The sequence below is a fragment of the Tenrec ecaudatus genome, chromosome 9, assembly GCF_050624435.1.
Source record: "Tenrec ecaudatus isolate mTenEca1 chromosome 9, mTenEca1.hap1, whole genome shotgun sequence".
Lineage (NCBI taxonomy): Eukaryota > Metazoa > Chordata > Mammalia > Afrosoricida > Tenrecidae > Tenrec > Tenrec ecaudatus.
In genome coordinates this window covers 156,794,809-156,818,201 of record NC_134538.1, presented here as the reverse complement: position 1 = coordinate 156,818,201, position 23,393 = coordinate 156,794,809, and the positions used below count along the sequence as shown (strand labels likewise).

The window sequence follows — 23,393 nt, the reverse complement described above, 5'->3', positions numbered from 1 at the left end:
ACAGATGTGTTGAGTCCACAGTGAGCAACAGTTATCCTGCTGACGCTCTACTGCTTAACAGTTTTAACTAGCACCTGTTGAGGACAAGAGCTGTCTCCTTCTGTACCCAGACAGCAGAGGATTGCTACTACTGTTCCACGTCACACAGGAATGGTGTGTTGCAAATAAAACAGGTCTAAACTAGTTTCTGAGATCAATGCACACATGTAGACAGACACCTTCTTTCAGAAATACTCGTCTTGGTCTTGTTAGAATGCCTTCAAAACCAAGGTGGGAGTAAAAGAGTTGCTTCCAAAGGGATCTGCTGGGCCAGTTCAGCTCAAGGCAGAAATGTCAGCTCGAAAGGTCATGCTGATTCCTTCCTTGGGGATTCCAAAGGTATCAACTTGACATTTTCTCAGAGGAGCAGGATGACTGTGGGGCTCTCAAAAGGAAAAAGCTTAAAAAAAAAAAAACTAACTAAAAATGAGATTGATGAGGAAAAGTCCAGGAAGGTTGTGCCAAGGAATTCTGCCCCCACCACAATACACCCACTCATTGGGTGAGGGTAACAGGGCTGCCCTAAGAGAAGTCCAGTGTAAGCCCTTTCCCCATCCACCCTACAACCCTCATCTTGCCCCTTCCAGCTTCGTTTGGTTCTCACACCCAAAGCCTATTCTAAAAGGAGAACAAACAGAATCCCCAGAGGTGACTGCAGCTGCCTTTTTGATGTAGTATAAATCGGAGCCCAAGACTCTTTAGGGAAGGTTGGAGAGATGGAAACCCCATCTTCAGAGATACAGACCTAGATAGAGGTTATGTTGACACATTTTTATATTTGTGATCAATAAAATGTCTAACCTTTGGACTTACCTGTGACATGATAAATAAATGCTGAGATCTTACCAGGGTATCCGTCTAGAAAATTTTGCTTAATACCTCTAGAGTATTGTGGTCACCTGTTGGACTGTGATCCGTAAGGTCAACAGTTCAAAACCAACAATCCGCTCTAAGTGAGAAAGATGGAGCTTTCTACTCCAATAGTTATAGAAACTCAGAGGCAGTTCTATCTTGTCCTATAGGATGGCTATGAGTTACCATCAAATCGATGGCACTGAGTGTTGTTTTGTCTGTTGTGGTGATAACAGAAATGAAACACAGGTCAATGGCTCAAGACAATATTCTGAGCTCCTGCCTGGGGCAGGCACATGCTGAGATGAATGTGAGGAACAAGATCCTCCTAGTGTATTCTGACGCCTGGGACGAGGGGAAGAAATGGCACTAAGTCATAAACAGGAACCATTACATGGGAAAATGTAAAGGCTTCAAAAGTTACAAGGAGGCTATGAACATTTAAAGGTTTAAAAGCTCCGTTTTCGGATGCACACTGCATAGGAGAAAGTGCTGTGCCGAAGAGCCCCGCATTCCAGGACGGCGCTCACTCACCTCCAGCTGGTGCAGCAGGGCTTTCCCTTTCTTGTTTATCTCTACCATCAGCGTGAAGATAGCCACCTTGATGTCCTGCTCCACCTGCTTCTGATTCTGATTTACTTCAATGATTCTGAAAAACGACAGCAGGAAAAAGACATCCAAATGTAAGGCAGAAAATGTGTCTTATAATATTTAAAATGGACTTCTTAATGTGTACATTAGACCCATCAGCCTCAAAAAAGCAATGCTAATTCTGAAAATCCTTTCCTCTAAATGGCAAGACAGACTCAAAAGAACTCTCCTGGAAGACACAGTCCCTACATTCACACTTCAAATCAGTCTGGGGATTCTTGCAAGAGAATGAACACACTTTTAAGAAATTACAGTGATGACACCCAGGAAAATCAACAGTCTATCTAAAAGGATGAGGGTTGGACTACAAAATAGGCTTTTGTGCACAGAAGAAAAACCATTTTTGTGAACAAGTTCTACTATATTCATTCTAGCCAAGTAAGAAATATGTGGCATCATCCCAGAACATCCTATAATATAGAAAAACAGACAGGAGCCCTGGTGATAAAGTGGGTCATGTTCTAGGTTGCTAACCACAAGGTCAGCAGTTCAAATGGACCAGCGCTCTTGTGGGGAAAGATGCGGTTTTTTGCTCCCCTAATTAATTACTGTCTTGGAAACTTGCAAAAGTAGCTTCACTCTGCCCACTAGTCACTGAGTCAGAACCAACCAGAAGGGAGGGAGCTGAATTATTAAGAAGTAGGAAAGAAAATAAGGCATCTACCCAAACATTGAGAATTTTTTTTTTAATAAGGAAGATTCACTTTTCACATTTACTTCTTTCGTAGTATCCTTATAATCTGAAGATCCAAAAAGCCAGGGCACTGTTGTTCGCTGCTGGGAATTCTTAAGATAATGACTTCAATACTGGCTATAGGATCAAGGACACCAGAGCAGACCAAGGATGCCACAGACATTGGAATATTAGTTTAAATCCTAGGGATGATCGAACAGGAAAGGGAAAAAAATACTATCATGTTTGCAAATGGCTGTCCTGCAAAATAAATCAGCCGAATCCATTTAATCCTTCCACAAATAGGTGGGATATGAAGAGATGAGCAATTAACACCTAATAAAAGATTCTTTAGCTCTAACACTTCAAAATCCAATCCTTTTCTGTGATACTGTATTGTTTTGTAGAAGCAACACAGACTTTTTTACTAGTTAAAACTTAACTATCTTTTTTATTGTGAAGTAAGTGCAAGTTTTAAGAACAGTTCAGCTGTCAATTCTGCAAGTTACATGCACCTTGTTTTATGTCATTGAGTACAAGGATCACAGTGCAGACCCTTACATCCTACTTCCTCCGTGGTTCCTGTTTCCATTCCTTCTTCTTTCCTAATCCCTCTAGACCTTGTCCTTCAGCAAATGCTGCCTTTTTGTATCTCAAATGGCTCATTATCCTATCGTGTTCTGGTCTCACTGGATCGGTGTTACTGTCCTCATTATAGACCTGATTAATGTTGGGCAGAAACTGAGTGATGGGGGTGAACGCAGTTCCAGATCTCAAGAGTGACTAGGGCTGACAGTCTCATCAGAGATTTTCTCAGTCTTTGTCAGACCACTAAGTCTGGATCCTTGTTTGGGCAATTCCACATATTTCTCCCATAAGAACTTTCTAACATGTGATTGATCCCTTTTCAGAGCAGACAGTAGTGGTGGCTGGGCACCATTTAGTTCTTTGGATTGTGAGGTTGATGTTTGCATTGTCTGTTATTCAAGTGAACTAGTTTTTCCAGGCAATTTTCCCCCTCTACTCTTTAGAGTAAAAGCAATAGACCAGATAGATAGTTACTCTATTGTTTGCTTTTAAGACATCAAGGGATATTTTTAATCTTAGCTTAGAGATCATCTCAGGGAAATAATCTAAGGGTTTTACAGTCTCCATGACCCTTACACAGTCTGACGTCCACAGTAACTTGAAATCATGTTCTGCATCCCCCACCTTGTGTCAGAATTCTTCTAGACACTCTTTTATCAAAATGTTCAGTACTGATAACCAGGCGCCATCCAATTCATCTAGTTCCACGTGAAAGGAGGCAGTTGTCCAGGGAAACGGGAGAAACAACTCAGCACAGGAGGGTGATTGTCTTATAAGAAGTCCTGGCTTAAAATAATAACTTATAATTGATCAACGGGAAACAAGGGTGGGGGGAGGGAAAAAGAGGTGCTGATACCAAGAGCTCAATAGAAAGTAAATGTATAGAAATGATGGCAACACATGTACAAATATGTGTAATACAATTGATGTATGGAATGTTATCAGAGTTGCTAGAGTAAAAAAAAGTTGTTAGAATCCCCAATAAAATGATCTCTTAAATAAATAAAAATAAAATCAGGAGGGGGGAAAAAAGAAATCTAGACTAGCTTAATCTAGAGACAGTAACTGGGTTAATGGCTTCTGGGGGCATGGTAGGGGAGGTTGGGGGCAAATAATGAGTTAATACAAAATGTTATAATAATCATTGTGGTAATGAATGTGGTAATAACTCTGCCTGATATAAATGAAATTCTGAATTGTATGATATGAAAATTATGTGCCAATAACTACTTTCTAAGAGTTTAAAACAGAACTAGGTGCATAATAATAAATGTTAGCTATAATCATTAGTTCTAGTACGTAAAATATACATATAACAAGAATGCAATCAGTATACATGTAGAAAAATTATACTGGTCTCTCTGCTATACATATATTCTCAACAGCAATAAAGGAAAAGTACAGGAAATGTGACAAGGCAGGAGATAGATAACTCAGCATTTAGGAAAATTAATTCCAGTGACATCTGGGCAGAGACCTTATTATGGGTTGATAGATAGATGGATGAGAAGATGTGTTGGAGTCATCACACTATTGGGGATCTGACCTATTTAGGAAATGAGTTTCTCTTGTAAGACATTAATGAAGTGGTCATTAATGTTGGTGGTCCTTTTAAGAAGAGGAGAAACACAGACGAAGGAAAGAGACGAGGCAGAGCTTGGAGTTGTACTCCCACTGGCTACGGCATGCCTGTGGCGATGCTACCAGGACCTGAAGAACACAGGAGGCCCCTTCTCAAAGCTCAGTGGGAACCTGATCTTGCTGATATTTGGACTACTAATCTCCAAAACTGAGATATTAAAAAAAAAAGAAGAAAGCTATGGTGATCAAGAGTAGAACGTTGGCAAAAAGAAAAAAAATGCACGAGAACAGACAAGGCTGAATTAAGATTATAAAATGTTTAGAGCATAATCCCAGACTTACATAGGCATCTGATCTGATAAAGACCCTACATACAACTCAATAAAGGATCAACTTTTCAATAAAGGGTATCGGAACAAGAGACATCCGTGTGAAAAACAATGTGAGCCTGGATGTATAATCAATATCATATGCATAAAGGTAGAAATTAAGGAAAAAAGCAAATCTCACTGAGGCAGAAATTTTACTTCAATCTGTCATTTCCGTATAGCACTGACAAAACAACATTCCTCTAGTTCAGCGGCTCTCAGCCTGTGGGCCCCGACCCTTTAGGGGGAGGTTCAAATGACCCTTTCATAAGGGTCGCACAATTCATAGCAGTAGCAAAATTAGTTATAAAGTAGCAATGAAAATAATTTTTTGGTTGGGGGGTCACCACAGCATGGGGAACTGTATTACATGGTAGTGGCATTAGGAAGGTTGAGAACCACTGCTCTAGTTCTTTAACGCTTCCTTCCCTCAACTATCATGATGCCCAGTTCTATCTTAGAAATCTGAATAGACCAGAGCATGCACACTGGTACAGATAAGAACTCTCGACACAGAATCTAGGACAGATAAACCCCTCAGGACCAATAATGAGTAGTGATATCATGAGGGCAGGGGGAAGGTGGGAGAAGGGGGAGAAAGGGGGAACCAATTGTAATGATTGACGCACAAACTCACCCTCTGCCCCACTAAGGAGAACAAAAGAAACATGGGTAAAGGGAGATAGCTGATGGTGTAAAATGTGAAATAAAAATAATTTATAAATTATCAAGGAAGGGTGGGAGAGGGAAGGGGTAAAAGAGGAGCAGATACCAAGGGCTCAAGTAGAAAAAAATGTTTTAGAAATGACGATGGCAACGTATATCCAAATGTGCTCGATATAATTGATGTGTGGATTGTTATAAGAGCTGTAGGAGCCCCCAATAAAATGATTTAAAAAAATAAAATTAGTTATTTCACAATGACTATTGCCACTAAATGGTAGAAATAATTAGCTCTTCTAATTCATTTAGAACACAATCATTTAAAATTTTCAATTACTCGATACAGGACATTTTAAATCTACAAATTACCATATGTACTCGTGTATAAGCACAGTTTTCCAGCACATTTTTAATGCAGTTTTTGTGGTTTTTTTCTTGGCTGATATTCAGATTCTCGGCTGATATTCAGATCGGTTTGTACTCAAGTATATACAGTACTCTACTTGGCAAAATCTCATACTCCAATCACACCCACTGGCTGCTCCACGGGACAGAGGGGTTCAGGTTATATGTACCATATATATCACTGGTATATGTGTACATGTCTGTGTATATATATGTGTGTGTGTATGTATACACACACACATCTCTAGGTACTGAGATCAAACTGACAACCAAAATCTCCGACTCACTGTTTCAGCCTCAGGACTGGGTAGAACTGCAGGCATGTGCATGTGTTATGTTTGTTTGAAAGAGTCAAAAACTAAAGGTGAAGGCTTTTTATTATTCGAGCTAAATAGGTCTCCCAAGAAAACTTCAGAGGACAATTTTGGTTCAAGATTGAAACATTATTTCCAACTAACAGATTGGGGAGACATTTCTTTAAAGAAAATCAATGACAGATAATGCCTTGGGAGGATATTCCCCCCAAATTAGAATCTGGCTATGTTCTACAAAGCCTAACACATTACAACTGGTCTTAAGCATGTCAAAGAACCACAGAGGCTAGACAGTTTTCCCCAGTGAACAATATTCAAGTTCTTGGCAGCAGCCCCCAGGTTAAGTGTCAGTGGTTCCACAAAGCCTGCTTCATTTTTAAAGGCAGGGTACAGAGTAGTTCTTAACCAACAGTTGCTAGTGTTGTGACGTCCATGTTGCACCTACTGGGCCTCACTACAGTCCCAGAAAATGCCCTGCCTTAGCTTTGAGCCTATACTTGAATGGCAGCCTCTCAAATGTTACACGTGTAAGTAATGATTTTTAGATCTCCACACAATTGGTAGAAGCTTTCCCCTGCTTCTGCATCGACAGCAGTCTTTGTGGCAAAGAAATTTTTTTGAAACATCATACCCACAATTCTTACCAGGGAACTCATATCACTGGTCAGACCATGGTGAGTTTCCCATTTATCAAAGGCTACATTGTCCCTGTCAGTTTCAGTTTTATGGTCTACAGACTCAAATGGCAAAGCTCTGGAAACTCTGCATTTATCCTATTTTTTCTGAGATCCCCATCATTCAGATCTCACAAACATGCCTCTTATGCAGTAATTTACTGGGAGGCAGATGTCTTTGATCTAATATTCTAAAGTATTTTTCAGGGGTTAGAGAAGACTGAGGAAGAAAGAAACTAAACTCCTGATGTCTGCTAAACATAGACCCAGGAGATCGGTATATAGAATGAGATGTCAAATAAAACTACTTGGAAGGTACTATACTTAATCCTTCTCACCAAACCATGTGCAGCCAAATTAGAGACAACAAAACCTTGGGTCCATTTGTCAGTTAAAAAAGGCTGACTCCTATTGGAACTAGCCAACCCAGCAGAGAGCTGAGGGTTACATATAAAAACCCATTTCAACAGCTGATGGTAGTACCAACCCTGAAAATGGACCTTTATCTTTTTACCTTTATTACAGGTACGCCTCCCCTAATGTTTCCCCTAGACTGTGCAGATGCTTATGTGTATCATTGTAAAAGGTGTCATACTGGGAGATATGTGATGCCCTCCCCCTACGTCAGTCAGGCCTTCCCTGGTGGGTCTCTCCACCACAGGTTTTTCTTCATCTATGGATATGAGAACAATGGAGAAATCATCCATTATTATAGGAAATCACTATTACTAGATTTTTCCATTGGTAAATGGAAGCTTTATGGATCTGTACAAAATTCAGGCAGTAACTTAAGTTTTATTCTAAACACAAACCTTTATTAAATAAAAACAACCTCAGAAGAGCATAGCTAAAGAAAATTTAAAACAAAAACCAACCCCCCCAGACCCAAACAGTACTCTTTGTACTGTAGACTCATATACATAGGCACAGGACAGATTCTTATGGTTTATTGCCCAGACAGGGAGGTACAACCAGGTTGCTTTCCTTGGCTAGAAACAATTTAACCAGTCATTATCTATTACGGAGCTCTGGTAGTAGAGTGGACCACACACTGGGCTGTTAAACACAGGTCTGAGGCTCCAAACCACCAGCGTACAGCTGAAGATGAAGCTCTCTCTGCTTCTACAGACTAACATCTTCAGAAACCCAAAGGGGCAGTTCTATCAGCAAGGTTGCTATGAGTAAGAACTGAATGCACAGCAGCAAGTGTGGAGTCTTTTTCAAATAATCCAGATGTCATCAGACTTGTGGGATGAATTCCAGTGTTCAAATGTGCACCAGTAACAATAGTACAAGACATTGCTCAGGTTATCTTATAGGTAACCCCAATTGGTACCTTTTGGCAATGTGGAAGTTAACCTTTGATCCTGAGTCCCAGAAAGCTGGAGAATTTTCAATATATTTTCCTTATCAGCTAATGTATCCGTTATTAAGAGCTTGATCTCCATGAGTATTCCACTGGCTTGCTCATTTAGAGACAGCATTTGGATCTCATATAGGATGGACTTAAAGACACATGTACTAATATTAACCAAATGTATGATCTTAAATGACAATGTCCATGGGCTTCAAGAGATTAATACTGAAACAGCAACAATTAGAAAAGTACATTCTCCCTGTAGCCCAAGTCAGCACCTGTGCAAGATAAGATCTGTTTGCTAGCTGTGTTTATATACCTGGCATCGGGGCTCATATTAAACCGTTACTCACATACAATACATAGTATGTTACTTGTAACATCCTGTTCCTTTCTTAGATAGTATAAATGAGGAATGTGTTACTTAATATCCACAATATGTTGTGAAATAGAATGTTGTGACTTGATGGTGTGCAAGGAGCGCATATAGTACACAGGTGTCTATACATCTGATACACAGATATCCAAGTAATCCCCTCACATGCTTCTCCGGCTCTCCATTAGCACCTGTAGCTTTAGGATCTGCCTACTTTCACCTGCAGTCAATTTAGCCGTGGCACCAGAAGACTGGTCAGAACTCGAAATCCTGCAAGACAAAGTCAGCAGTGTAGCCAAGGTTTCCTTGCAGGTAGTGACCCACCAGGCCGGGTGCCACTGGAAACCATAAGGGGTCTTGGCTACGTACAGCATGCAGGTTGTAAGCTGAGCTGAGCTGTGGCTTGAGATGAGGCAATTGGGGTGAGCCACAGACTCAGAGCTGGCTCCATTTCCTGCATCCTTCCAGGAGAGCCGCCCCTTTCAGTTCTGTGCTGTGAGCATAAATGTGAACGGATGACACCCCAATAATCATCATAAGGCACATGTCTGCAACTGATTTTCCTACCGGGGCGGGGCATGGAAAAAACTCCTCCTTTATTTGGGAATTTTTAAACTCTGTCATTTCTATTTCTGTAATTCTAAAATACCGTTTTACTTTTGTTCAACACATCCCATCCTTCACATAAAATTACACTACTTTCACTCACCGTTTTCTTTAATCATTTACTTTTTGTCTTGCCGGGGATGTTTTATATTGATCTCTATCCTCCTGCTCTGACTGAGAAATGTTCACCATAAAACCTGCTCACCCTGACGGTGAGGCCTACTGACTGGCAAGGCAAAGAATAACCTTTGTGAGCTCCTCAGAAAAACAAAGTCCTTGCAGAAAAAAGGCTCCCTCATCAGTGACCCCCTAATCAAGGCTTGACCAAAATGTGGAAATTTTCAAACATGGAAGCACATTTCATCCCTGGACAGAAATGGCAGGATCAACATGTATTCCTAGGCAACTAAAGGTCAGGATGTAAACAACTCATTCTTGGGAAGAATGTTGGCATCCCTTTAAAATTAGATACCAATAAATTATTTTACCAGTCAGATAAAAAAGCTGTTACCAAATGCAAATTGTTGTTTTTGAGATTTTATAGAATATGGTCTAACCCAAAGATTCCAAAACCACAGTTTCTGGAGTAGTCTCATCACCCTGTGCAGAGCACCGAGAGCTGTCTGAGGACTGCTTCACCTAGCACTGGAATGCTGTTCTCAAAGGGAGTACGTGTGAAGCATCTTACAGAAGGAACAGGGCCCCACAACCGCAGAAGCATAAATTTACCTGTTTTGGATCTGGTTTCCTGCGAATTTTATGTATTTCGTTTTTTCCATTAGTTTTGTGATGAGTGTATCGATGATCACTTTCTGGTTCTGAAAAGCTTCTTCTATAAATTGATATCTGAAGAAGTAAATTATAAGCATATTAGTTTCACATAATCTGGTCAAATGAGCAGAAAAATTCAAAAACAGTAAAGGTTCATAAAAATACTTTAATAAAACTTTGAAAAAAAATGATCTAAAAAAATAGAAAAAGTATACTTCGCAAGGCATATTTTCCCCTTTCTAAGTTATCCCTTAGGTTAAAAACCTTTTCAAATTACATTATTTTTTGGCTACTTCAAATTGAGGGTTTGCAAGAGACACCACAATTCTGAGTTGTTTAGCAGTCTCACTTGGAGAAAGTGGTAAAAATAGTAAACGGGTTTAAAGATTTATTAGTCATTTAAAATAGCCTATTAGCTCAGTCCGAGGCACTTACTTAAATACTAACCAGAAGGTTGGCATTTGAAACCACCAGCCATCCTGAGGTAGGAAACTGTGATAGTCAGTTCCCATAAAGATTACAACCTTGGATATACGGGGGTGCGGGGAGGGGGCAGGTGGGGGTGCACACAGTTTTACTCGGCACTGTACGATCACTATGAGTTAGAATCGACTTCACAGCATCAGTATTTTCACTATAATTTTAGGGTTTTAACAGTTTGACACTGTATATTTTAAAGGTCACTTTTTAAAAACAACAGATTGTGACAAAAAATATCCTAACATTGTTCCTTGAAATGAGGCCTTAGGCAACACTATCAAAAGATGTAATGGTGGTTTTTTTGTTTGTTTAATTCCTTCACATGAAGGGAAGGCAGATGCTATGATATAAAACACTATACAGGTGACTCGGGGAAGGTCTAGGCAAGGAAGACAGCATGTAGAAGATGCACAGTTTTATGACTTATTTCCATAATACACACAGAAGATAACATGCCTAAGTTAATACATTTCACACACATGGATTTTAAACATGCAAGTGTGGGGAAAGGGAACATTAGAACTAATTGTGATGATGTATATACAACTCTTTCAAAAAGGAATTTAACTATGGTAGTGTATGATATGTGACTATTATATATCAAGAAAATTACTTTAAAAAAAAGAAAGAAAAGAAACCAAACTTGACCAATGGTTACCATGGGTGAAGAAGGCACTTTGCATAAAAGGCACTGAATTTATGTTAGTGGTGGTAGAATAATTTGGAAATGGACATCAATAATAGTTGTACAACATCAAGAGTATAATCAATGACACACGTAGAAATGGAATTGGAGAATGTTTTGTTGTGTATATTTTTGCCACAATTAAAAAAATAATTACACAAATAACAGTGAGTACAAGGGGAAAATGTTCTAAAACTGATTGTGAAAATGATTGTACAACTCTTCATAATGTGACTGAACTACACAATTATTTATGTGGATGAAGTGTCAATAAAAGTTGTTAGATGCTTTGAGAGTGATTAGGGCAAAGAATGTACGGATGTGCTTTATACAATTGATGTATGTATATGTGTGGATTGTGATAAGAGTTGTATGAGCCCCTAATAAAATGTTTAAAAAAAAAAAAAACTTGTTAGGAAAAAAGAAATATGTTCAGTATAATGAAATAAGTACAGGCAGGATTGCCAGTATTCCACTATTATGCTTTCTAGTTCTTTAAATTAACAATCTTTACAAGATTAAGGAAATCCCCTATTTTTTTTTTAGTTTACTAAGATTTTATATCATGGAGGGATAACTTTTATTGAATATTTTTTCGGCCTCTATTGAGTGGTCACATAGTTTTCCCTTTTATTCTTTTAATACAGTGAATTACATGATTTTCAAATTCTAAATGAATTTTGCATTTCTAAAATGATGCCAACTCGACTGTGACCATGTGTCCAAAAATTACAGCAGGTTATTATATTCTGTTCTCTAGTTTTGTTTTACGTGAATTTCAAGAGTGAGGCTCTCCTGTAGTTTTCATTTTCATAGTATCTTTCCTCTTCACTTTTGAGTGTCAATGTTCTGTTAGTTCCAAAACATAAGCGAGGGGCAATTCATCCTTTTACTGTTCTCTGGAAAAGTCAGTGGAGTGAAATCTATTTTTTACTGTTAACTATTTGGGACACACTGTCAGTGATGCCAAGAAACTGACTCCAGAAACTTTTTCATTTCCCCTAGTATGTAACCTTGCCTTGGCATGTGGGCACTTAGGAAAGTATGCATGGGAAGAGCTGTTATTATTGGGTACTGGCCTATTAGATTAAGGTATCCAAGTGCATTTTTCTATTTATACAATTTTTTATTTATATTTTTAAAGGCTAAACTCCCCAGACTCACTGCCATTGAGTTGATGCCAACTCACAGCAACCCTATAGGATAGGATAGAACTGCCTCTGTGAGTTTCTAGGACTTTAATTCTTTACAGGAGTGGAAAGTCTCATCTTTTCCAGCAGACCGGCTAATGGTTTTGAACGGCCAGCTTTGCAGTTAGCAGACCAATGCATGACCACTATACCACCAGGGCTCCTATTTTAAGGCAATGATGTACATATATTTAGAACTATTACATCTTTTAAATGAAGAGAGTCTTATTGTTGAGAGGTCTCCCCTCTTTTTAGTTCTAGGTGTGGTGTGTTTTACCTTACAGGGCCAGTTTCTCTGCTTCACTCACTTTCCCTGTGGTTAATGTTTGTACAATACATCTTTTGCCATTAACCTTACTAAATATTTAGATTTAGGGATTTCTTTCTTAAAAATGTAATAGACTTTGTTTTCTTTCTTATCTAACATAAAAACTATCTTTTAATTTGGAAATCTGTCCATTAACAAGTATTATAATCACTAATATACTTGCATACCTGCCAATTTACAAAGTCTTCAATATATTCTACCTTCCTCTTTGTTTCTCACACTTTTATTGGCCTATGTTTAGAATGCTTATATTTAATTATTCCAATTCCCTTCTGTTACTTGGGTAATTATATACACTTGTCTGCAAAGCCATACCCTACCAAAGATGGCTCAAATCAATTGACGTAAACACCGACATGAAATTGTTAGGAACCAATGACATAAAAGGTTCCTTTAAAAAATAAAAACACCATTTTTTCATATTATGAAATCTCTTTATATTAAAACACTGGAGACTAACTTCATACAACTGAAAACATGGTGTAGACCAGCTGTTCTCCAGTGGGTTGATTTTGTTCCCTGGGACATACGGCAGTGTTACACTTGTGGCATGTAGGCTGTAGTATCAAGAATAACGCCACTCGTCATCCAGTAATGGCTGGACAAGAACAAAGACTGAAGTGGTTTAACACGTGCACTGTGCCAACCCTGCCGTCCTGCCCAACTGTGCTGGCAGACAACCATGGCCTGTCTCCTAGCCCTCGTCCTGCTGCACCAGGAATCTTTCACTACAGATCTAACGGCGCCGGTACCTATGCTCTTTATGTTCTAGTAACTGGCAATCCCGACAGGTCAGTTTGTCACAAGTCTCACAGTAAAGCTTCAGCTGCTCCTTTTTATGAAAAGGGCAAAACACTGGTCGTTGACTGGTCACACCAACAGCCTCTGTAGAAACAAAGAGTGCCAGAGAAAATAAATTAACATAATGGAATAGTAAGTATCTGTTCAACTGTCTATTTAAATTCAACTCATTAGATGTAAAAAAAGCACAAGCAGTTTCATCTGCAGAACAATTACAACTCAGTTCACAGATAAAAATGTTAAGTGAGCACTTCAGCATTTTGGAAGGAAAAGCCAAGGAAAGAAAAGCCAAGGGTGCTTTCTGGGTTTTTCCACATCCAAGTGAAGTCGGGAAGGAAGGAAAATGCTAGGAAAGGGTGCTGCGAACACGTGGCTTATGACTCGGGAGGATCAACCAATTTGGATGTTCTCAATACTCAAAGTTAAGATTGTTGTTAGCTGGTTTCGTTTTTTTAAATGCAAGTCAGAGCAGCTAATCAAATGTATGAAAGGGATAATGAAAATATTACTTATTGCAAGTCTTCAAGAAGCACACCCATTATCACAGCAACAATCAGTTTTTAATACCATAGAGTTTTTCTGGATCAGAAAAATACCGGGAAATATTTGTTACAATGTAACATGGATAAAGCGGAATATAAGCTTGCTATCTCACCAATTTAAAGGAGAAGTCAGATTGAACTGTGTCCCCCAATAGTATGTGTCAGCAAAAACGAGGCAGGATTCCTAGTCTTGGGATCTAAATGTTATTTAACCTCTGTTTTGGGAGTTTCAGTATGTGGGGATATTCCATTCTTCCACAAGCTCTTTAAAGCTTCCTTCTACTAGCCTGTTAACGAAGCAGAGTTAATGTGTGGCGTTTGTTGACTCAGCCTTACAAGAAGGTGTTACTGGAGTCTTCCAAAGCACCAGCGTCTCTGAGGTTTCAAAGGGTGGAGTCAAAGTTTTGAAGCATTGGACCTTCTGTCAGCTGGGGTCCAGATCTAGAATGTGGGGCTGTCATTAGTTGTGCCATAGGCGTCCAGCCTGTGAGGGCAGGACTACCAGGGAGGTGAAAATGTCAGGGAATGAAACATATCCTCCAAAAATATGTCAACTTGGGTAAACCAGGAATTTCAGTATTGTGTAGTTGTTATACATTGTCATCTGATATTATCGTCCATTTTACGTGCCATAAATCCTAACTTCTCTTTGTTAATGAGGCAAGATTATCAAAGCACAGTCTGTTAACCACTCATACATGCGGGTATGACTCAAGTTCCAATACTTGATTGAGACATCTTTTATCATGCAAGAGATTAAAAGAGAGAAAAGGAAAGAGAGGAGACCTTTGGTTTTTCCATCATGCTTAATTATTCAATTTCTATTCTCATAAATTAAAGCATGCCGTTCTTTCTAACCTTCTAATTTGTGTTACTGTTCTCACTATACCTCAGACAGCTCCACTCCTTAGCCATTCCTTTCAGGCTGTCAACCAATACTCTCTTCTCCCCCCCCCCATTTCCTTCCTTTCTCCAGTAAAATCTGAGAACCCGACACTTTGCATATGCCATCATCTGCACCTCTTATCTATCTGCTGTCCAACTGTATCCCAGCCCTAGTGCAGACCACCACATCTCAAGACCCATCCCAGGCTGCTGGAGAAAAAGGTTAATGGCTTAAATTTCAGGTGTTACCATAATGTTCCCAAGTTGTCTGTTTCTGGAGCTGGGATAGAGTAATTTTATATTAGGCTGCTAATCTAAGATCAGCAGTTTGAAACCACCAGCCACTCCTTTGGAGAAAGATGCAGCTATTTACTCCTACAGGGAGTTACGGTCTAGGAAACACGCAGGGGCAGTTCTACCCTGTTCTACAGGGTCGCTGTAAGTTGGCATCGATCGAAGGCAGTTAGATTGTTTTTCAGTTGATAAACTTTTGATGCTCTTTCCTCTGCTCTCATTTTCAATGGAGCCATCTTTCACAGAGCTACAGATGACACTCTAGAATTAATCTGTTCAACCTGCATCCACACCAAGCCTTTTCTCCTCCAGTATCCTCTGAAGGGATGGCCTATTCTCTGTGTCTCTAGCAACCCATTCTCCAGCCACACCCAACTTTCACTCCTTACACAGCTGCTCGGCTTCACTTTCTCACCTTTTCATCCCTAGCCCTAGCCACGTTTCTGGAATGTAAAGCACACAAATACTAGCTGACTAGGTGAATTAAAAAAAAAAAAAAGCAACAATCTGCAGGCAAAAATACATGAATGGAATTTCACATTTAAAAAACACAACAGAATAGAGGGGCGTGAACAATAGAAAAGTAAGTGAATGGACATGTTGGATGATGTAAGATGTGATATAAAGAAGGCTTCCTGAGGGGTAGGGTGGGGGATGATAAAGGGTAGCTGAAAAAGTACTTCAAGAAGAAAGAAAATGTTCTGAAAAGGATTGTGGTAGAAATTGTACAATACTGCTCGGTGTGATGGAACTAGGAGATGCTATGTTATCTGAAAGAGCTCCAAATAAAATGAAAATAAAAAACCCACAGAATAAACTCAAATGACAATAAAGCGAAGCTCCTTTGCTCATATATGTAAAATAAACATCATGAAACAAGTTTGCTACATGAATCGGGGAAGGAAGGATTTTAATACTTTTGCAAACCTTCACACCTAGTCGTCTTGAGAGAAGGAGAAAAGAATGAGACTTGTAAGGAACTCTTTCCCACTTGCTATGCAACTGGCTCCAGGGTCAGGTGCTCACAGGAGGAGCAAGAAGGGCTGTGAGGGAGGGTCAGGAAAAGGAGGGGGCTCATACGCACTCCCTGACCTTCACCAATACTGAAGTATTCATATTTTACCTGGAGTGTAAATTTCCCTGAATTCAACAACCACAACAACAAAAAGCAAAGGTGAATTCAATGCTGACAAATGTTGCTATGGCTCTTCTATCCGTTCTTTTTAACCCTCGACCACTTACTGGGTGAAAGTATGCCATCAGAGGTCAGACAGTTTTGTGGCTGGATATAAAAGTGAGACATCTGAGAAGCATGAACAGAGAATTCCATGACCATCTGGAAAGATCCCAGTGTGAAGCAGGGCTGGGGTAGCAGAGGCAACAGGAGCTGCAGCACCAAGACCAGGAGCCACAGCTCTGGGCTTCCCAGGCCACAGATTGAGCCGAGAAAAGCTGAGTGCTTTGGAGCAGGAAGATGGCCTGCAGAGGAGGGTGCCCATTAGACAGTTATCAATGCTAAAGGAGATTTGAAACACTTGCTTAAGCAAAGCAAAGGCCAAGGGGTTGCCTGGCTGAGAGGCTCATGACCACAAAAAATGTGGCTGCCGGCATAGCTGAGAAGTGCTGCAAACAAAAAAGCCTGCATCCTTACTGTCTTGATTCCAACATGCAACCTGTCCACTTCCTCCCAATAAACCCTGTGACCGCGAGAACTGTTTGTGAGCTCTGTGTAGTCAATGCAAGGGATTGCTGAACCCTGCAAAGAAGGAGGGTGCCATGCAGAGGTGGCTGGTGTCAGCACAGGGTCAAGAACGATGGAGGCTGGAGACATGTCTGACCTCTACTTCCTAGGTATCGTTCTTGGGTACATACGGAGTTGGACTTCCTTCCCTCTTGTGTAACCGCAGGTCATGACAGCATGTCCTCACAAACCAATTTAGTGAAGAAGAAAAGCAGGTGGGGGGAAAGGAAACGTGTCAACATCTTACCCGGAGATACCTCCTCTTTCTGTCTGACGGTGTGGTCTTTGGTGAACTTAACCCTCTGATGGGCTCTGATGCAGGTCTTGCAGAGCCACTCCACACACTCCACACAAAAGCCGTTTGCCTCCGCATTGTCCTCACAGCTTGTACACACCTGTCATAAAGGAAGGTGCCATAGGAGATGAGGAAAATCATATGCAACTCTACCAGTTATCTTCTTCGTGTTTACTGTAACAGGTACTACGTGTTAAGATTTTACACAGATGACAACTGTACTATTTATGGTATAAATATATCATACACTATATAAACATATATATGCATATGTTTACCCAGCCTATTTCCTACATGCATGCATCAAATGGAAATCCTGTGCATGTTGTCAGGTGCTGTTGAGTAGCTTTTCTGACTCAGTGACCTGATGTATAACAGACTGAAAGACTGTCAGGCCTGCATTAGTCTGACAATTATTGTTATGTAAGACCATTGTTGCTTCCACTATTGCTGTTGTGTCTTACAGAGTGTGGTAATTACATAATATGATGTCTACTGAAACTATTAAAGGTGAAGGGGTGGAATTTAGCCTGTCAATCAGGTCACAGCTTGATCTGGAGGCGTGAAAGAGATAAAAAGAGGCCAGGTACACTCTGTTTCTTCTCCTTGTGAGACATTAGAGGACATGCCTAGAGGTCAAAACTCAGACCTTGATCTACTTACAGGTTTTTCTTTTTAAAATTGGAAAATAAAACATTTTTCCTTTTCTGGGTCATTGGTTTTCTTTTTTGTTGTCATCACTGTGTTCTCTTTTGTCACTTTGTCTTGCTATGCCTTGTTTTTTGGTGCATATTATTATCTCTGCAGATCTATCTATATAAGATAGGCTGGATGAACAGTCTGGAGGAGAAAACAATGGGACCAATGGTTTCGGGGGGGGGGGGGGCATGGGAGAGGGGGAAGTGGGAGAAAAGACGTGATATTGACCAAGCCAGGGACAAGGGGGCAACAAGGGGTAAAAAATTAGTGGCAAGGAGGGTGGGAGAAGCCAAATAGGGATTCAGCAAGAGCAATGTAACCAAAAGAAATTTCTGAAACCCAAATGAAGGCTAAGCATGATAGTGAGACAAGAGGAAAGTAAAAGGAAAGAGAGTAAAGAACTAGGAGGCAAAGGGTATTTATAGAGGTTTAAATACAGGCATGCACATATGTAAATATATTTATATAGGATGGTGGGAAAATAGCTCTACATGCATATATTTATGGGTTCAGTATTAAGGCAGCAGATGGACATTTGACCTCCATTCAAGTACTTACTCAATGCAAAAACTTTGTTAAATTGGCATTCCATGATGCACACCTTCTCAACATGATCACTGAAGACAAATGTGTGCATAAGCAAATATGGTGAAGAAAGCTGATGGTGCTCGGCTATCAAAAGATATAACGTCTGGGGTCTTAAATGCTTGCAGGTAAACAAGCAGCCATCTAGCTCAGAGGCAACAAAGCCCACATGGAAGAAGCACATAAGCCTGTGTGACCACGAGGTATAGAAGGGACCAGGTATCATATATCACAGAACAAAAAATTTTATCAGTGGGTGCCCACCTTCCCGTTATGATCAATGAAGACAAATGTATGCATAAACAAATGTGGTGAAGAAAGCTGATGGTGCCTGGCTATCAAAAGATAGATCACCTGGGGCAGGTGTCCTCAGACGGCCCGGGGGCCACATATGGCCTGCAGAAGACATTTATCCAGCCCGCCCAGTGTTTTTGCCCGTTTGCTTTTTTACTTCAAAATACGGTATGTGCAGTGTGCATAGGAATTTGTTCATAGTATTTTTTTTAAAAAAACTATAATCCGGCCCTCCAACGGGTCTGAGGGACAGTGAACTGGACCCCTGTTTTAAAAGTTTGAGGACCCCTGATCGGGAGTCTTAAAGGCTTGAATATAAACAAGCAGCCATCTATCTAGCTCAGAAACAACAAAGCCCACATGGAAGAAGCACACCAGCCTGTGTGACCATGAGGTGTCGAAGGGATCAGGTATCAGAGAACAAAAGAACTCTTATCATTGTGAATGAGGGGGAGTGTGGAGTGGGGACCCAAAGTCCGTCTGTAGGCAACTGAACACCCCCTTACAGAAGGGTCTCGGGGAGGAGACGAGCCAGTCAGGGTGCCGAGTAGCAATGATGAAATACAACTTTCCTCTAGTTCTTAAATGCTTCCTACCCCCACTATCATGATACCAATTCTACCTTACAAATCTGGCTAGATCAGAGGATGTCCATTGGTACAGATAGGAACTGGAAACACAGGGAATCCAGGACAGATAATCCCTTCAGGACCAGTGGTAAGAATGGCGATACCAGGAGGGTGGAGGGAAGGTTGGGTAGAAGGGGGGAACCGATTACCAGGATCTACATATAACCCTAGGAGATGGACAACAGAGAAGTGGGTGAAGGGAGATGTCAGACAGTGTAAGATATGACAAAATAATAATTTATAAATTATCAAGGGTTCATGAGGGAGGGGGGAGCGGGGAGGGAAGGGGAAAAGGAGGAACTGATATCAAGGGCTCAAGCAGAAAGCAAATGTTTTGAGAATGATGGTGGCAACAAATGTACAAATGTGCTTGACACATGGATGGATGTATGGATTGTGATAAGAATTTTATGAGTCTCCAATAAAATTATTTAAATTTTAAAAAGAAAGAAAGAAAAAGCAGATACATGGGTGGCAGGTTTAAATCTCAATCCCGCTTGCCGGACAAGTTAGAATAATCAACTCTAAATGAGAGCATAACACGATTTTACTGAATAGCCTTCCATTAAACAATTTTATGTACTGTTAACAAATGTGAGGTGGGCAGGCACTGTGGGAATAATCTCACCAGTATGTACGTACGTACACACACACACACACTCTCTCTCTCTTTCTCTCACTCACTCACTGAAAGTATGAGAGGCTCTGAGAAGACAGGTTAGGCAGCTGAGCTCACAGCAGTGGGTCTGGAGGGTAGGGAAAGCAGACAAGGGATTTTACCAGGTCATCAGTGAGGGCATCCCCTAAAGGGATCATGCTAGTTTTGAAGGCTGAGGTGGCTGCATATGAGTTCCCCAGACAGCGAGCTGCATGGCAGGTTTCAATGGAGTGCCTGGACTAAGAGTGGTTAAGAAGGAAGGCTTAGTGTTTTATCATGTAAATCCTATACATCACAAGTGGTTCATTTCCTATGGGTAAAGGGGTTGGGCTGGGGTGTCACCTTGAGTCAAGTCAGGGGCAAACTAAAGGACAGCAGCTAAACTACAATGTATGTAACATGGTACAGGATATATGGGAATACAATGTGAGTGCTTATACCACTGTTATTAGGAAAAACCAGATGTCCAGCAGACAACACAAATAAAACACACAATATTAAACAAGTAAAATCCCTACATGAGTAATCTGACCTAGAAATATTAATGTGTACTTTGTGCTTTCTTGGGCTCCCTTTTGATTGTTACACAAGGATTCATTAGCTCATTTCCCTGGAAGATTGAGAAAAGTGCCCAACCCAAAGGCAATGAGACCCTGGTATCCACTGTACAATCCCCAAATACTATTTCCCCTACAGGAAAATAGGGCTCCTTAGAGCAATGGATGGCACCAGGCCTAGAGCAAAAATAAATAACATCTGTTGAAAGCAAGAAGAGAGAGATGACTACTTCTGTTGAACAAGAACACAGAAATCACCATGAGGTTTCCATCTGAACACCGTAAGAATTAACAACCAACCACAGCACATTTTATTTTAAAAAATACCTGTGATATACATACTTATGTACTTATGCCTGTGCACGTGGGTCTGAAGAAGGATGGATGCTACACTCACTACTCTAAAACTTGGTAATTAAAGGGAACATAGCAAACATAAGCCTTCCTTTCCTGTATATACATTTGGGCACCAAAAATATTGATGAAGGAAACTTTCTCTACTTCTAAGAAGTAAAGGGAATGATGGAATGAGAATGTCACCATTATGCAAAGCTCTTATGAAACATGGGAGATGAGGCTGTCTCCTGTAAGAAACCTGCACAGGGTCACTCTGAGTCAGAATCAACACTACGGCGGAGGGCAATGAAACTTGAGCTTTCGGCATTGATCATCACTGGTCATTAGTGTGGAAAAAAAAAGGAGTGTTGGCAAACACAAATGGATGCATGGATGAAAACATGCTTATACTTCCTCCCCCAATAGATCCTTAACTGAAACACGACTGGACCATTTTATTAAACATAGCTGCCTGAAAAGCATGTGAAATGGCTTCATGAAGATGGAACAAGAAAAATTAAGAGTCATTCTACCAGAAAACCCGGTTTATCCAATATATGTAATGAATAAGTGAGAAAGTGGAGGGTGTGGGTTACGGGCAGGATTACCGGGCAACTTCAGGTTGATTTAATGAGATGTTTGAGATATATTAACCAATTACACTGTGTAACCAAACAATGGATCCTGACAGATCCCTAAGGATAATAATCAGAGGTGATGATTACGCTGGATACTATTATGGAATTACTGTGAACTTCTTCCACATGAAACTGATAGGTGGCTATCAATTTCTTTAAAAAGAAGTTTGTGGAATAAAAACTACTTTTTATATGGACATGCTGAAATATTTATGAATAAAATGAGGTCATGTCTGGGATTAACTTCAACCTAAGACAGTGGGGGTGGCAGATACCGGTAAGAGCTATGAGATGGACATCTGGCTAAACTGACAATTTTTGATAATGCTTAAAATGTTCCATCACAAAAAGCTTAAAATAAGATGGAAAGATCTCCAGCGAGTGGCATGAGCTCTCCCAGGCAATGCAAGCCATTACCTTATCCCCCTGTACCCCACAGGCCCCTTCTTACCAGGTCAGCTCCCACCATACCTCCTGCTTTCCTATTTGATTTCACCTACAGTAGGCCCACAGCCCTCTTCTCTGGAACAATCTGAGCTTCAGACACCAACTAGATTCCATCTCTAGTTCAATGGATTCTAACTTTCCCCTATATTAGGTGTATGCGACCGCAGCAGAGTAAGGAGCATGTCTGAAAAGTGACTGGCTGTTGCTGCTGCTGGGTTATGACCCATTATGATCATCAGTCACACCCCCAGGACACAGCTGAACTGCCCCATGGTGTGTCCATGTTGCAATCTTCACTAGAAGAGACTGTCACATCTTTCTCAGATGGAGCGGTCGGTGAATTCTACCCCCAAGGTTTCTTACCCAATTATGTAAAGGTATAAATCAGCCTCTTAAATGGCTCTTGCAAGGTAATATGACATAGAAAAGATTTCCTTGGAATATATTAACCTCACTAACCAAAGACCTGGCATTTTCATTGCATAGCTTTTCAGAGGCATAAGCCAAAATCTAGCACTGACTCCTATGTTCTAAAGTCCTCCAGCTTTAAGGCTGTCTCAGCCAGAGGCTGAAGGTTCACGAGTCACCACTTACCTGGTTGGACTTTTCTACTGTACTGCTGGGGACCTCTGTAGTGTCTTTCACAAAAAAATTATCTATGATATGTCTCTCGGCACATTCTTGACTGCAGACTGGACAACGAATGACTCCAACTAGGAAAGACAAAATTAAAATTGCATTCTAAGTTTTAACACAATGATTCGGAGAACAAAAACCACCCACCCAGTCAAATGGGACTTTTACACTGCCAGAGCTCTTCAACTTCATACCAACTGTCACTGTGCATCAAGCAATTCCATTTAGGTACATATGTGAATTTTCTACACACACCTATAAACACTAAATGATATATAAAACCCAAACATAAGCCCACAGCAGAAAGTAGATTCAGATCCACAGGACAGGGTAGAACTGCCATAAGGTTCTATGGCTCTAGCCTCTTTCTAGAAGACTGCCCCTTTCCCATGGGCTGCTTTTTTAAGGTTTTGCACTTTTCTAGAGGTGGTTATCAAACATGGATGTCTAAGAAAAAAATTTTAAAATTTTCAGAATACAAGAAAACAATGGTCAATTTCACTTAACTACACAACCAACAAAATTTTAAATAAAAAACCATCTAATATTATCAGTGAAATTATATAGCACGCCTAGCAATCCATTCTTAACCTCCCTGGTGGTGTAATTATGTCAGAAATTTTGTACCCAAATTCTTCATTGTTTGTAAAGTGAAAAAATGTCATAATCAGGGAAGACTTGTATTCTGACAGGACAGTGCCAAAAAATGGAGTTGCAAATAATTTATTGGTGGCCCAATATCATTTCTGCAAGGG

At 40.3% G+C, this 23,393-nt stretch overlaps 1 protein-coding gene across 2 annotated transcripts in view; it reads right to left on the bottom strand.

The window, feature by feature from the left end:
• Positions 1-23,393, bottom strand: part of TRIM24 (tripartite motif containing 24) — a 110,672-nt gene that overhangs the window by 30,710 nt on the left and 56,569 nt on the right. For both annotated transcript variants that reach the window (XM_075558717.1, XM_075558718.1), the window contains exons 2-6: positions 22,597-22,715; positions 17,112-17,259; positions 13,354-13,486; positions 9,877-9,993; positions 1,426-1,540 (exon numbers count right to left, since the gene is read on the bottom strand). In XM_075558717.1, coding sequence (XP_075414832.1) covers positions 1,426-1,540; positions 9,877-9,993; positions 13,354-13,486; positions 17,112-17,259; positions 22,597-22,715 — 632 coding nt within the window. The remainder of the gene's footprint in view (positions 1-1,425; positions 1,541-9,876; positions 9,994-13,353; positions 13,487-17,111; positions 17,260-22,596; positions 22,716-23,393) is intronic.